The 15,076-nt window shown below is 44.0% G+C and overlaps 1 protein-coding gene across 1 annotated transcript; it reads right to left on the bottom strand.

The window, feature by feature from the left end:
* Positions 1-259: 259 nt before the first annotated feature.
* kcnd1 (potassium voltage-gated channel, Shal-related subfamily, member 1) lies at positions 260-14,145 on the bottom strand. The gene is made up of 3 exons (XM_056275006.1): positions 13,990-14,145; positions 13,210-13,455; positions 260-976 (listed from the first exon to the last, which is right to left on the bottom strand). The coding sequence occupies exons 1-3, from the start codon at positions 14,143-14,145 to the stop codon at positions 260-262; spliced, it is 1,119 nt and encodes a 372-aa protein (XP_056130981.1).
* Between the last annotated feature and the right edge of the window lie 931 nt (positions 14,146-15,076).

The following is a 15,076-nucleotide window of genomic DNA, read 5'->3' as shown; positions in this document are numbered from 1 at the left end:
ACCACAGAACAGCACGACTATGACCACAGGACAGCGCGGCTATGACCACAGAACAGCACGACTATGACCACAGGACAGCGTGGCTATGACCACAGAACAGCACGGCTATGACCACAGGACAGCACCCCTCATCAGCAACAAGTGGTGAGAAGATAAATAAACAGCACAGTGTGGACAACCCAGCCCTGATGTCCCTCTCTCTCCCTCTCTCACACACACACACACACACACTCACACACACGGAATGTTACATGTCCACTCACCCCAGTGTTGTCATGGTGACGATGGTGTACCAGAAGGAGGCTGGGATGGAGGTGAAGCTGGAGCCCTTGGTCCCCTTCTCGGCATAGAACATGACGGTGGCGAAGATGATGATGGCCATGGTGAGGGAGAAGAGGAGGAAGCCCAGCTCCGAGGCGCAGCTCTTCAGCGTGTATCCCAGAATCCTCAGGCCCTGTGAGTGGCGCGAGAACTTGAAGATGCGGAAGACCCGGAACACACGGAGGGTGACGAAGGCGCCGCTCACGTCCTCGTTCTCGGGCATGACCAGGCCGATGTAGTAGGGCATGATGGCGACCACGTCGATGACCGACATCACCGAGCGCATGAACTTACAGCGGCTGGGCGCAGCGAACAGGCGCATCAGATACTCGAAGGTGAAGATAAGCACGCAGGCCGTGTCCATGCAGAAGAACGCCAGCGAGTATTTCTCGCCGCAGGGCAGGTCTTTGACGCTGCCTTTCGGCGGCCGGCAGGGGACCGTCTCCACCACATTGGCGATGACGGAGACGGCGATGAAGAAGCCGGTGACGTAGTAGAAGACCAGGGCCATGGTGGAGGTGTGAGGGTTTTCAAACGCCCGCCACAGACGCTCTCGGGAGGTGCTGTTGGGAGGTAGGGGGGCATCCGTCGCCTCACTGGCCTCCGTGTCCTCCGCCAGACGCTCCTGATTCTCCTTTTTCCTGTCCCGGTATTCCTCCACGCAGAAGCAGAAAGACAGGACGAGAGAGAAAAGGAGAAAATGCAAGACCAGTCATCTAGCTGTTGGAGGACAGGTTCAGTTTAGTCTCCTACCTCTACAGGAAGGAAACTGAACTGCAGTGATAGAGACGGCTCTGTGACGACCATAAAGCGGCGAAGAGCCACTTATCTGGCACAAAGCCAAACACAGTCCAGACAGAACCACGGAGGAGCCGGCTCATGATTCATATAACCAGGCTTCACTGGACTGTTCACCAAGTCCACATCATGAATTATACCTTGTTAAACCCTACAGGTGAGGAAGCCACCAGGAACAGTTTCATGAATTAAATAAAGGATCAAAAACCTTCTGTTCATTTCTCATTCATGAGATTTAGCCGTCAACTTGTGTCCGTGAATACAATGAAAATGTATTCTGGGAGCTGATTTGTCTCTTGGTGAGATGACCTGCACGGAGGACAGTAACGTCTGGGAGCACTGAACTGGAAGGGTCTGTCTATTTCTTGGTCCAGTTGGACTTGAGAATTTTGGGTTTGATGAAGGGATTTGAGTCGTTCATCAACCCCCTTTACTTTCCAACATCCATCCATCCATTATCCAAACTACTTATCCTGCTCTCAGGGTGGCGGGGATGCTGGAGCCTATCCCGGCAGTCACTGGGCAGCAGGCAGGGAGACACCCTGGACGGGCCGCCAGGCCATCACAGGGCCCACACATTAATTTAATTTAATTTGATTTCTTTAATATTTACACTTAATCGTAATAATTATTCCGATGATCTGTTAACTCCACATCCTCTTTCTGTGGCTGTGTCTCATTCCAACATTTTAAGATAGTTTAATACCAGAATGAAAACATGACCCCTGCATCCTCACAGCCAAACACATGAAGGGAGTGATATGTGATGAATACACAATATTTCTAATGTTTATGCTATCAAGATGATCTGACGTTCTTCAGATCATCTTGGAATTCCCAGATGATCCATGTTACACAGAATAACTGAAGGTCAAAGGTCACAGCATCCGGATAAAAGATAGAACAAATACAAAGAGCAGAGATAATAGAGAAGTAACAGAGACAGGATGATGAGGAATGAGAAGTGACAGAGAGATAGGATGATGAGGGATGATAGAGAAGTAACAGAGATAGTATGATGAGGAATGAGAGTGACAGAGAGATAGGATGATTAGGGATGAGAAGTGACAGAGCGGATGATGAGGGATGATAGAGAAGTGACAGAGAGATACGATTATGAGGGATGATAGAGAAGCGATAGAGAGATACGATTATGAGGGAGGATAGAGACGTGATAGAGAGATAGAACAATGAGGGATGATAGAGAAGTGATGGAGAGATAGGATGATGAGGGATGAGAAGTGCCAGAGAGGATGATGAGGGATGACAGAGAAGTGATAGATAGGATGATGAGGGATGACTGATAGGTGATAGAGGGGATGATAGAGAGGTGACAGACAAATAGGATGATGAGGGATGACAAGTGACAGTCAAAGAAATGTGAGCGATAAAAGCTGAGGAAAAACATAGGATTGGTTTTTTTCTCGTTTCATATTGCTGAACGGAGCATGTCAGATGAAGTGTTGACGTGGAGGAGGTCAAAGGACAGCACTGTGACCACAGAGCGATCACATACGATGGAAAAGATTTAGAAGACTTGAGTCCACGAGAAGAGGAAACTGGTTTTGAATTATAAATGTTGATGTGCAGGTCCGTGCCTAAGCCAATCAGGAAACCATTCGTCATCTGAAGGTCTCATGTGAACCAACACCAGAAAAGCCGCAGTGTCTTTGAGCAAAACAGTGATGCCACAGGTTCCTGCAGGTCCTGTTACCAGCATGCAACGTTTTTAATTTAATGGTAAGCTCAAATGGGGGCATCATTTCCACACTTCCCTTCATTTTATACGCAGGCATGTGCAATGCATGCTGGGTAGCATTGTGTTGACTTTCCAGAAGTGGTCTGTTGTATCAGTGGTGCAAAGCGGAATACAGCTTCACAATGTACAAATTAGATATGTCCGACACGTCATGCGATTTCAATTAAACTCGGCGTTGTAGATCTAAAATGAAGCAACATTCAGCAAAGACCTGGCCTCTTTTATGCTTTAACTCATTCAGAAAATTGTTTGGCAGATAGTTTACTAGAAATTGACAACAATTCTGAACAGTGACCATGTTTGAAAACTGGAAGCAAAAAACCAAAGACACCCTAGTGAGTGGAGCGTTTGTCCAGTCAGGTACAGGGAGTATGTGTGTGGGAGGTGAGTGCATATGTCAATCATTTGTTAGCATATAGCCTATCTTATTTCACAGACATGCATCAAATTACAAATATTGTGGAGCGTTGCAACGACGAGCGTTGAGATGATGCCCACGTGTGAAAGTGTCATAATGAGAATGGTCAGTATCATGATCGTAGGATGAAAAACTTAATGTAATACATGCAAATTTGGTATGATTATTGGGCTTGAAAATACATCTGAATACTTTGTCCGTCAGAAAACCTAAAGCATCCATATCTGATCAAGTGTTATTCAATACAAGGTGTTACTCTCTTTCAGAAGAATAACCTAGAAGTGAGCAGTGGTCCTGGGTTGGATTGTATTGAAAACAAATTTCTTAAATTATCATCCCACGTTCTCATGCACCCTCTTTGTGATCTTTTTAACATGTCTTTATCTACTTGTGAAATACCTGCCATATGGAAATGTTCATGTATCATTTCTGTGCACAGAGGGGGCGATGCACTTGAACTCAGTAACTACAGACTAATTTCAATCATTTGTTTTACTGACAAAATTATTTTAAAAACTAATTGATGATCAATCGCCATATTATCGCAATAAGTACAATATCTTATTACCTTTACAATCTGGCTTTCCATCAAATCATTCCACAACTACTGTTTTGTTAAAACTTAAACAATATTTTTTTCGGCATCTAATGAAGGTATGTTAACAGGTGCAGTTTTCATTGATTTGACCAAGGCTTTCGATCCGGTCTACTACAACCCTCTTTTACATAAACTCTGTTGGTCTGTTGCGTAACGCTTTACTTTGGTTCAACAGCTATCTTCATAACAGAAAACAACGTGTTGTCATACAAGGAAACAAATCTGATACATTAGTACAACGAGGCATGCCTCAAGGCTCAACCTTTGGTCCACTTCTTTTTTCCATTATCATTAATGACCTCTTCTCCATTTGTTCTGAATTTGTGTTCAGCTCTATGCAGAAGATACGATAATATACACATCTAAAACTAATTTATTAATGATTTAGCTTGACTTTACATTCAGATTTTAATATCCTACAACACTGGCTTGCAGCTAATACATTACTACTCATTAAAACCAAATCTCACTCTATGATTTTTGGGACTCACCAAGGCAATAAATCCAAAAGTAAAGCGTATTAATGTGTTTTTGCCTGTTTTAATGGTAGGCTACTGCAAAGTGTTGAAGACAACAAACACCTAGGCCTCTGCCTAGACTCTGAACCTCCATCTAAATGCCATATTAATTATAATGTGAGGAAAATTAATCTTGGTTTTAGTGGTCTTTAACAACTCAGAAAACCTTGTGTTACAACTCATCTTACCAGTACTGGATTATGCTGATGTTGTATACCCAAAACTAATCCTCTCTTCCTCTCAATATAGTTTATAGTCGACTATGCAGATTTGTTCTTGGCTGTCCTTTCATAACTCATAACTGTACAATGTGTGAAACTCTTAAATGGCCCTCTCCTATCATAAGAAGACAGCGACATTGGTTGCAGTGTCTTTTTAAACATATACATTTCAATTACCCTCACTATTTAAAAGAGTTTATGGTACCTTTCTCCTCTGATTATGGGTTGAAACCCTCTGTACAGCTCTTTCTTCTCTCCCTGAAGTCTCAAGTCAATCGCTCAGACAGCCTTTATGTTTAAAGCACCTTCTGATTGGAATAATCGACCTCTAAATATTCGATCCATATCATCTTTCCATTTGTTCAAAAACGCTCATTCTTATTCTGATAGGATCAGTTGTACATGTCCATAATAACACCCCCATGACTACATTTTAGAACTTTACAACTTAATGCTATCACTGACTTCAATACTCTTTATAATCTATGAATGAATGATCTATTCTCATGCTCTGCATGGAGTTGGATCTTCTGATTTTGTATGTCTTATTATTTGATATTTATTGTTTGTTTTTGTCACATTTGGTATCATTTAATTATCTTGTTATTACTTTTGTTTTTTATTAAATGTTTAGTCTAATTGTGCTTATATCTATTATGGTTGTTGAGGACCCCCTTTGAAAAGGAGATTGTACTTCTCAAGGGGTTCTTTCTAATACTGGTCAGTCTTTTTTCTGACCACTGTTGCCTTGTTCCAGTATCTTGCTGAGGCCATAACCAGGCCCCCACATGCCGCGCCTTGCTGGTGAAGAGTTCTGTTCATGGTTACGGTTTGATCAGGCCCCCACATGCCGCGCCTTGCTGGTGAAGAGTCCTGTTCGTGGTTATGGTTTGGGTTTCCATAAATATTGGAGCTGAAATCAGGACCAGAAGTCCTACAATTTCTACAACAAATGACGCCATGATGCAACAGCATCTATCTATGACATAATGCATGTGACACATCTCCCCCACTGATGGCTACACGGATTCAGACATGTTGGTTTTGTTTAATTTTCTGGTGGAAAAAGACAAGCGGCTGCTGGTTGTGATGTCAGTATGTACTGTAGGATCAGTGCAGAATGTCATAATGCCATTGTAGGACAGCAACACTGTATTAGTCCATGGGCCAGACGATATTTCGGTACACTCAAGGTGGCAAAACTTACTTATAATTTTTGAAAGGATCCATGTCTGTAGATGATATTTTGGTATGATTACCATTCCTGAGTGGCAGCTGTATCACAGTTATCAGCTCATGAAGTTAACCACCCGCTAAACTAAATTGCATTTTAGACGCTGGTGCACATCCTGGTTTAGCCTCATGGTCAGGACATTTTTCAATGTTCTATAATATTGTCTTTGGTATCATTTTAAAGGGGACCTTCTTAGCTTTCATTCAAGCCCTGTTGTGGATATTTCTCACAAATATAGAGGTCACTTGAGCTCTTCAACCCGTCAATAACACACATCTTTCTGCAATTTTCGCCTAAACTATATACTTTCTTTTAGCCCTGTGGCATCTAGGAATATCAGGGACACAAAACACAAAAACTGGAATACTCACAGGACTGTAAAGATTCAGGAAATGTATAATATACCCATACTATTTCATTGTGTGAGGTGATTGTGAGCCTTAAATGAGAACTAGACCAAAGCCAGTTAGGTCACAAACTGGTCTCTATACATTTGTTTAAATACACAATCAAAATACATGATAAAAAGGAATACCATAGTGAGGTAATGAACTATTTTAATATTTTAAACAACATTGACATTTACATATACTTAGTCAATGATACATGTAATCCCATATCATTAGTGGGTATATGTAATGGTAATGGGTAGGGTAATGGGTATATGTGAATATGGTTACATTATTGTTATCAAGCTCTGGGTAACCAAGTCCAGAATCAACATCCTGTGCATCAATAGACTACTACCACAGTAATACCATCAGAATCATCACACTGTCATTCATCAAACTGCTCGTTTCTCTCATCATCTGACTCCCCAAGTTCAAAGTCCAGTTCTGGACCATCCTGCTGTTTTTGGTTACTGCAGGTCTGTAACCTGCACATGTCTGTGCATGGAAGTCCATTTGACAGGCACATGCAGCTTGGCATTTTGCATGAATGCACACACTTGCATGTTAGCATTTCCAAGACCACATCTGGTGCAGGTGGGGAGCGCATCCAGTAAATGGCCAGCTTGCCTTCATCATCTGTCCATCCATACTCAGTAGGGCTTGGCACCACAGGGTTAGCTTGCAGACAGCACTTCCATATTGCTGCCTGATAGTTGGCTCGTTGAACATGCATAAAGAGACAGTCTCTACATGGTGGCAGCTGGCTGGACTCAACCTCTCCCCTTTTGGTGCAGAAGAGCTGGTAACGCAGTTTGTTCACCTCAGCAGTGCTGCTATTAGCAACATACATCCGACAGGTGAACTGCTCAATTTTCTGGAACAGCTCATCACACACATTCCATGTCTGTCCCAGTTGACTAAAAGTCTCTTGGCAGGAAGTGTGCTTTCTCACTATCTTCAGGGCATTCAGCTTCCCTCGACCAGCGAATGCACTGACAGTGTTGCAGCCTGTGAAGGCATGTAAGCCAATTAGGCTGTCACAGATGCTGTCTCCAAGTGAACTTGCCAGTTTGGTGATGTCGACAAACCGTGTGCGGTTCTGAGTCCCACACTTCTGGTAGATGGGACAGGTGATGTCCTTCTGGAAGCCAAGACAAAGCACCATGACATCAGTGTCCTCAGCTGTGATGATAACTGACTTTGAGCCCGCATTTGCTGCATGCAATGCATGCAGGAGCAGACGGGTGTCAGCTTCTTCATGTGTGGAGTGCAGTTCTGCTGCTTCCTCACACCCATCTTCTGTCAACTTGTAGCAGGTTTCCTCACAGGTCATGTACAACACCCTGCCATGCAGCATAGCTCTGTATCGTGGGAGTTTCCACTGTTCCACCAGAAACTTGATGAGACTGGTCTTGTTGGAGGAACTGCACAGAAATTTTCTCCACTGCTGGACGTGGTGTCCCCCTGCAAGATTCTTGTACTGGAGAGTGATGTCTCCACCCCGGTTCAGTCGTTCAGCATCTTTGATCGAAGTCTGGTGATAGACATCAAAAACAACATCAATCCTCCCACTCTGTGCTCCCTCATGGAGGACCTGGGTCAAGGCTGACTCTGCCACCTGTGCAAAGGTTTTGTTGTTGCCATTCATTTTTTGGACCAGGCTCATCCCATAAATGATGGAAGTAGATGGGATTGGGATGTCTTCTGCAGGAGATACATTCTTTTCAAGCTCTCTGGCAAGTGCAGCCTTGTTTGTTTTTCATAAGGACCCATCAGCATTTGCCAGAGCCCATGGTAGTGGGCCCAATGGGTAGGCAAGGACATCCTTCAGATTCACCTTCCTGCTTTCAGCCACCAGGATCATGTGACTGAAAAGGTTTCTATCTGCCTTCAGAACCACATCCTGTGCTTTCTTTCCATGAGCTTGTTTTGTGCTGACATTGGAGAATGTTTTCAGACTTTGCTTGGTCATCTTGTCGTGGAATTTCACAGGTGGTGGGTCTGCATCTAACCTTGTTTGCTGGAATGCTTGGTAGGCCTCTTCTCCTTTCTCAAGAGATCTATGGTCACATCAGGTGGAGCCATGTTGCCAGTGGAGAGGCTAACCAAATCAATCTCATCAGGGGACGTAGGATTGAGCCAGTTATTCTCCATAAGGTCCATGAGAGACTGGACATCTGCTTCATCTCTCTTGATCCTTGGACTCTGTAGATCTGGATGAGACCATTTGCACCTGCCTTGACCTGTCAGGTCTCTCAGCTGTCTGAGGTACATGCTTCTATACTCAGCTGTGAGATAATATTTGGTCACAGCTCCTGGCTTCAAGCTGAATCCCTTTGTCTCTCCAGCTGTTTGGGTGTCTTTGTTCACCGTTTCTTCTATAGCTTGGTCAACAGGGATTCGGCCAAAGGGATTGGTGGAGCCCAGTTGGACTGAGAAGCCTCCTTCCATGAATTCTGTGTACACATCTGGGTGTGTGATGGGCAGCTCAGACATCTGGGCGTAGTAGTAGGGGAGGTAGCATGCATAATTCATCCTGTCATAAGCAACGCACCATGGGATCATTGCTCGAATGCTAGCCAAGTGTAGCATCCAGTCTCCCTCTCTGGATGCTCGGATGAGCCCCAACAAGATTTCAACCATGTCCAAATAGGACATCCAGAAGTTCGAGAGGCTGCCGTTTCCACCTCTAAGGAACTCACGGTAGACTTCAAATAGAACCATGATGCGTGTACAAGAGCTGTTCTCGAGGACCTCCTTCAAAGCATGTTGTGAGACTTCTTTCCCAAGGCTGTCAATGGTCTTTAGTGTCTCATTCAGGTGAACCATGTCATTCCTGTGAGTTTCTTCCAACCAGGACAGGAAACCATTCAAGGTCAGTCGCATGAGAGCCTCATACAGGAGCTTGTGTAGTCGCACTGCCCTGTTGTACTTGCGGCCATCCATAACACCAGCAATTGAGCCTTCTGCAATCATGCCAGACTCAATGCAGAGGTCTTTGAGTCCAGCATCTTGGAAACGCTTTCCTATTATTGCCAGCAGTGTGCAGATGGTGTGGAATACCCCAAGCCTAACGATGATATCATGGAACTTGTCATGGTGTTTCCATGTGATCTCGACAGCCTTCGCATACAGGGCTTGGTCAAAGACACAGACAATCTTCCTCAGGCCTAAGCACTGCATGATGCTCAGTGACTGGTTAAGCACCTCGTTGACAGTAGACATTTGTGTCGCTGGAGCATTGATGGTAGGCAGATAGCCTATATCGTCGGGGATGACCGTCATCTCTCCTTGAGTCAGGATGTTGAAGCCTGTCCAGCTGCTGACTGACTGTTCTTCTTGTTGTGACATGCGTGCTAGGACCCAAAGAAGGTTTTTCTCTCTGGCAAGCTTAGTATTGGCTGCAGTATCGGCATCTGACTTTTTGCTTTGTGGTGGCCCTACCCGTTGTCCAGCATTGTAAGTTGGTAACATTGGTGGGGGTCCATCAATGCTTCTCTTCTTTGTTTTGGGAACAGTGGGCATGGGTTGGACAGGAAGTGGGTTGACTGGCTTTGCTTGCACAGCAATCCCATTGACTCTGTGAGATGTTCCCTCACCACTGACAGTTTCTTCAAGACGGTCGATATTGTCCCAGGCTAAAGTTGTGAATATGCCAGGATGGATGTTAGCTGGAAGGGCAATGCCACTCCCTGATGATGAGAATTTCTGGAGACACAGGGCAGTGTTGATCTCTTCCATCTGTGAATAGGACACACTGTGACCAAGTCGGTTGAGGATGTTTATCAACTCTACATTTCCTGTCAACGATTTGACACTGAATGGCAGAACAATGTGCTTGGAAGGCTTGGTATTTCCACATGTCACTGCATATACTATGTCATGGCCAAATGACTGCAGAAGGCACTGCACTCTCTGGGATGCATGATCAGGATCATTTGAGCCTGTGAGTAGAGAGTACAGGAAGATAATGAGCGACTCTGGAATGGTAGGACATTCTGCTTCTGGTTTGACTTCAGGCAGCCAGGTTTGAGGAACATCTTGACTTTTAATGCCTGCTCTCAGTTTGATGGCTGCTTTGGCTATAACATCTTGTGCACTGACACTTTTCAGGGTCTGCAGCTCCCTTTTGAGAGACTGATTTTCTTTGGCAAGTTCCCTCATGGACAAGTTATCGGGATAGAGGAGGAATTTTCCTTTCTCATCAGGGAATATCTGCAAGGCTCCAGCAAACTCACTCTCCAGGTTTCGCCTTATGTGCTTCTTGGTTGATTCCTTGACTTGGGCAATGCCTTGGGAGTTCATTGAAGCTACCAGTCTAGAAGAGAGATCAGTCATTGTCATCACTTGAGGATTGCCAAAAAGCTCCATCCTGATGAAGAGGAACAGCTCATTGTATGCCTTATTCACAGCAGCTTCATACTGGGCTGCAGCATCATCATCTTCATTGCTGGCAACCTCTCCTTTGGAAACCTCTTCTTTGGTGTAAAGTCTACAGCATGACCTGTGGTAGTGTCCTTCAGCTGCTACAATGTCTCTACTCACAATGGCAAGGATTCTGCTGTCCCTTTTCTTTGTGGCTGCACTCCTGATCTTTGCATCAGCTCGCAGTTCTCGACACTGCACCAGTACTTCTCTCGTATTCTGTCTCTTGGAATATTTGCTGTTTTTCTGACAAAATATGCACTCTGCATCATAAGTCCTAGATGTACTTGGAGCATGTCGAGCTACTCTCTTAGATTGTTTCTCTTCAGCAGAGACACAACTTTTCTTTTCTTTTGCAAAGAGGCCATCAAGAATTTGCTTCATAGTGAAGATACTGCGACACTTTCTGTGGTAGTAGATTGCTGGAATCTGTCCCTCAGGAATGTCTTTTGCCAGTTTCAAAACTGGTGCATGATTTCGTATCTGAGCTGCCCTGAGCAGAGTTCTCCATGAGTCGACACTTTGTAGTGAAACCAGCTTATCTGTATCATCAGAGCAGTGGATAATGCACTCCACCCGTGGGCGCTTTGGTATTGGGTAAAAACTTGCTTGTTCACCAGTGGCCATATTCAGTCAGTTTTCACCTGCCACATACAAACAAATACATGTAACTTAGGTGTATGAACACTACTAAAACAAAGTTTACTTTGCTTCACCAGCGTCATATTACCATTATTTATCTTACATAGCCACAAATAGATACATTACCTAGTTGCTATGCAACAGCTGTATTTTGTCCACATGAGGCCGCTAAAATCAACACAAGATGAAAGTTCCTCGTAGCCACTTTAACTAATCATATTAACATATACATTAAAAGAACATGCTAACATTATGGGAAATTAGCTTACAATCTTCTCCAGAGTGAGACAAGAAGATAGATACCAGTTTCCTCTATATGTGTTTAGTAGAAAGCTATCTGGCTGCACGTTAGCCTAGCTTAGCACAATGAATGGAAGTACACAGTACTGGTTATCCTTGGTTGTTGGCCAACTAAGAACTGTCCCAGAGTTTAAGCTAGGCTAATCAGTACCAGGGGTGTTGAAATGCTATATTTGTAAAAATCTGGGCAAATACACAATCGTGAGAGGCACAGAAACAGGTTTCCTGGAAGAAAAATGAAATAGCTGCTCATTTGGAAAGGTTATCATGTATTATTTTACTTCTGTTAGTGTACCAAATAAAATGGCACCAGTGAAGTTGTGTCACCTTGGGTGATATCGATATCTGGTCTGACCCATGGACTAACTGGCTTTGGTCTAGTTAGTTTCTTAGTAATAATGCCCTTCTAATTTAAGGTTCACAATCACCTCACACAATGAAATAGTATGGGTATATTATACATTTCCTGAATCTTTACAGTCCTGTGAGTATTCCAGTTTTTGTGTTTTGTGTCCCTGATATTCCTAGATGCCACAGGGCTAAAAGAAAGTATATAGTTTAGGCGAAAATTGCAGAAAGATGTGTGTTATTGACGGGTTGAAGAGCTCAAGTGACCTCTATATTTGTGAGAAATATCCACAACAGGGCTTGAATGAAAGCTAAGAAGGTCCCCTTTAAAATGATACCAAAGACAATATTATAGAACATTGAAAAATGTCCTGACCATGAGGCTAAACCAGGATATGCACCAGCGTCTAAAATGCAATTTAGTTTAGCGGGTGGTTAACTTCATGAGCTGATAACTGTGATACAGCTGCCACTCAGGAATGGTTATCATACCAAAATATCATCTACAGACATGGATCCTTTCAAAAATTATAAGTAAGTTTTGCCACCTTGAGTGTACCGAAATAGGAAATTTTGGGCTCTGGCCCATGGACTATATCAGATGTGACATCACTGTACCGTATGTGATGGAAATGTGAAACCAATACCGACATCATTAAGCACCGCCCACTGCAATGACGTGGCTGTGGTCAGCATGCTTATCAAACTATGATGAAAATCCATAAATCAACACAGGTTGGATCCATTACTGGCCAAACCGTGTACTAATGGAGATGCCACTGGAATGGTTTCTTTCTGTTCAGCCTAGTTTTGGAAATACAACGTATGGTGTAAGACAAGTACACATTTCCATCAACATGGTGTTTTCAGTTAACATTTTCTAACACTTCACTTTAGATGATGATAAAACGTTTCTCGCTCAATAAATGTTGCGTCCAGATGAACTGATTCAACTTTCTGTGGTTTTTGTACCTGGATTATTGAGCATGCATCAAGACATCTTCTAAAGGTAACAGTTAAATGATTCTATTTGCATTTCTCTGGATTAAAAGAAATGCAGAATCACTGCATCTGTCTGACGTAGTGATTCTGCAGGAAGGGAGCAGACAGAATTTCAATATAAAACCGTTTTGCAGGTGGGAGCGGGATTAAGAACCTATTCCCCTGCAGACCCTGCCCCCTGACAAAAGAAAGGACAATGGGAAAAAGAATAATGAGAATACAAGAGTCTCTACCTCCATGCAGCAGTCTCCGATGATCTCGGGCACAATGCCGTAAAAGGCCAGCTCCTCATCGAAGGCCTGGATGCACTCGTGTTTTGGGTAGTGGAGTTTCCCTGTGCGGTAGAAGTTCAGAATGTGCCGAAACATCTCCGGGTCTCGGTCAAAAAAATACTCCTGAGTGTCCTCGTTGTAAAAAAACTCCTTCTCTGAAGAGCCCAGCAGGGTGTCAGGGTATCGGTCCAAAGTGTTCTTCCATGTCTAGAGAGTAGAAACCCAATTCATGGAGTCAGTGGGGTCCAAACTCAAACTACAACTGTTCCTCAGAGCCGACAGCACCTGGTTCTCCTCTCTTACTGACTGTTCTCCAACACATCACTTCAAAATGCTTCATGTTCTTCTGTGTTCCTGTCTATTAGTTTATTTCTATGGTTTTAATTCCTATTTTTTTATTCCAATTGTTAGGTGACCTTTGATGCCCAGAAAGACACAGATGTAACAAAAGTGTTGTAAATATAACTTTAGAATATGAGAAGGACTTCTCTACTGTTTGCAGAAGACAGTGTGTTTGATGATATGAGGTTTTGTCTCTGGACTGGAAGATAAGATGATAGTAACAGAATAAATTAGAATAGCACAGGCTTTGGGAGATCAGACCAACTGGATTTGCTGCTGTTATCATTCATTTTTAAAAATCTCAACCAACAACACCACGTCATCTGAGGCAAAGACTTGTGCCTTCAAAATCCAGTACGACAGAAAGCAAAATGACCTCTGACCCCTGACAGGACCTACCTGGAACCTGAGCCCGCTGACGTTAACAAACAAGATCTCATCGGATCTGGATGACTTGTCCACCGGCGGTTTGGGCATCGTCTTCTTGGCCAGCGGCAGCCAGCCCACTGCCGCCGCCCGGGCAAATGGCAGCCATGTTGCCACGCCAGCGGCCATCTTGAGTTAGCAGCTCAAACCCTTTTGCAAAGGCTGGAGTCCTGGAGGAAATCAGGGCTCGTCGGAAAAGCGCTGCTGGCTCACTCGTATCCTGAATTTTCCAGGTTGTCCGAGCAGCTCTGCGTCTCGCTCAAAGGCACAGTGACAGTTACAACTCTGGGTAAAGGAGTTTAAAAGCTGATGGTCACTCACTCACTGCTGTGTCCGGAGGAGTGAGCGAGTGGGAGCAGACATCTTGGAGGTGGAGGGGGGTTGAGGGGTCTGTGGGGTGCAGTGAAGACAGCTAGATTTCAGGCCATGGAAAGTACTGGAGGTTCATGGGAGACTGGTCTATCCGTCTCTGTGCCAGAAACAAAGCTGGATATAAGAATAAGAATAGAAGTCTAGAATAGCTCCCGATGTTGTCTGATGGAGGATTCAAGCTCCTCAGCTGAAAATCCTAAAGACACGTGTGCAGTATCATTTGGGATTGTGTATTTATCTATTTAGAAACAGTGTTTGAAGGAACTCACAGTGATTACCCAGTGTCAGTTTATGGCTTTAGATTTAGACATACAGAATATATCATGGAAAGAAAAATAACACCTCAGTAAGGAAAGGGTTAAACAACTATCTGGCCTTCACGGTGGAGCCAGCACCCGCTCGCTTGTCCTCTGCTCTGAAGACAGACTGGATGCAGCGCTGTGCCTTTTCAACTTCTTATTAAATTCTGATGATGGTCCCTGAAGTTGCAAGATAGACAAAATTGCTTTTGTTGCCTTTCCCTCTGTCTGTCTGCCTGTCTGCCTGTCTGTCTGTCTCTATCCATCAAAGGCCATTGTAGATTATGGAAGCACAGCTCTCCATTTGCTTGGTGTTCTACTCGACTTTTACTCCCTCCCTCCTTCTCTCTCCCACTCTCTGTCTCCCTCTCTGTCTCTCTCTCTCTCTC

The sequence above is a fragment of the Lampris incognitus genome, chromosome 2 (assembly GCF_029633865.1).
Source record: "Lampris incognitus isolate fLamInc1 chromosome 2, fLamInc1.hap2, whole genome shotgun sequence".
Taxonomy (NCBI): domain Eukaryota; kingdom Metazoa; phylum Chordata; class Actinopteri; order Lampriformes; family Lampridae; genus Lampris; species Lampris incognitus.
Note: the sequence above shows the minus strand (reverse complement) of the source record. Positions and strands in the feature narration are given on the sequence as shown.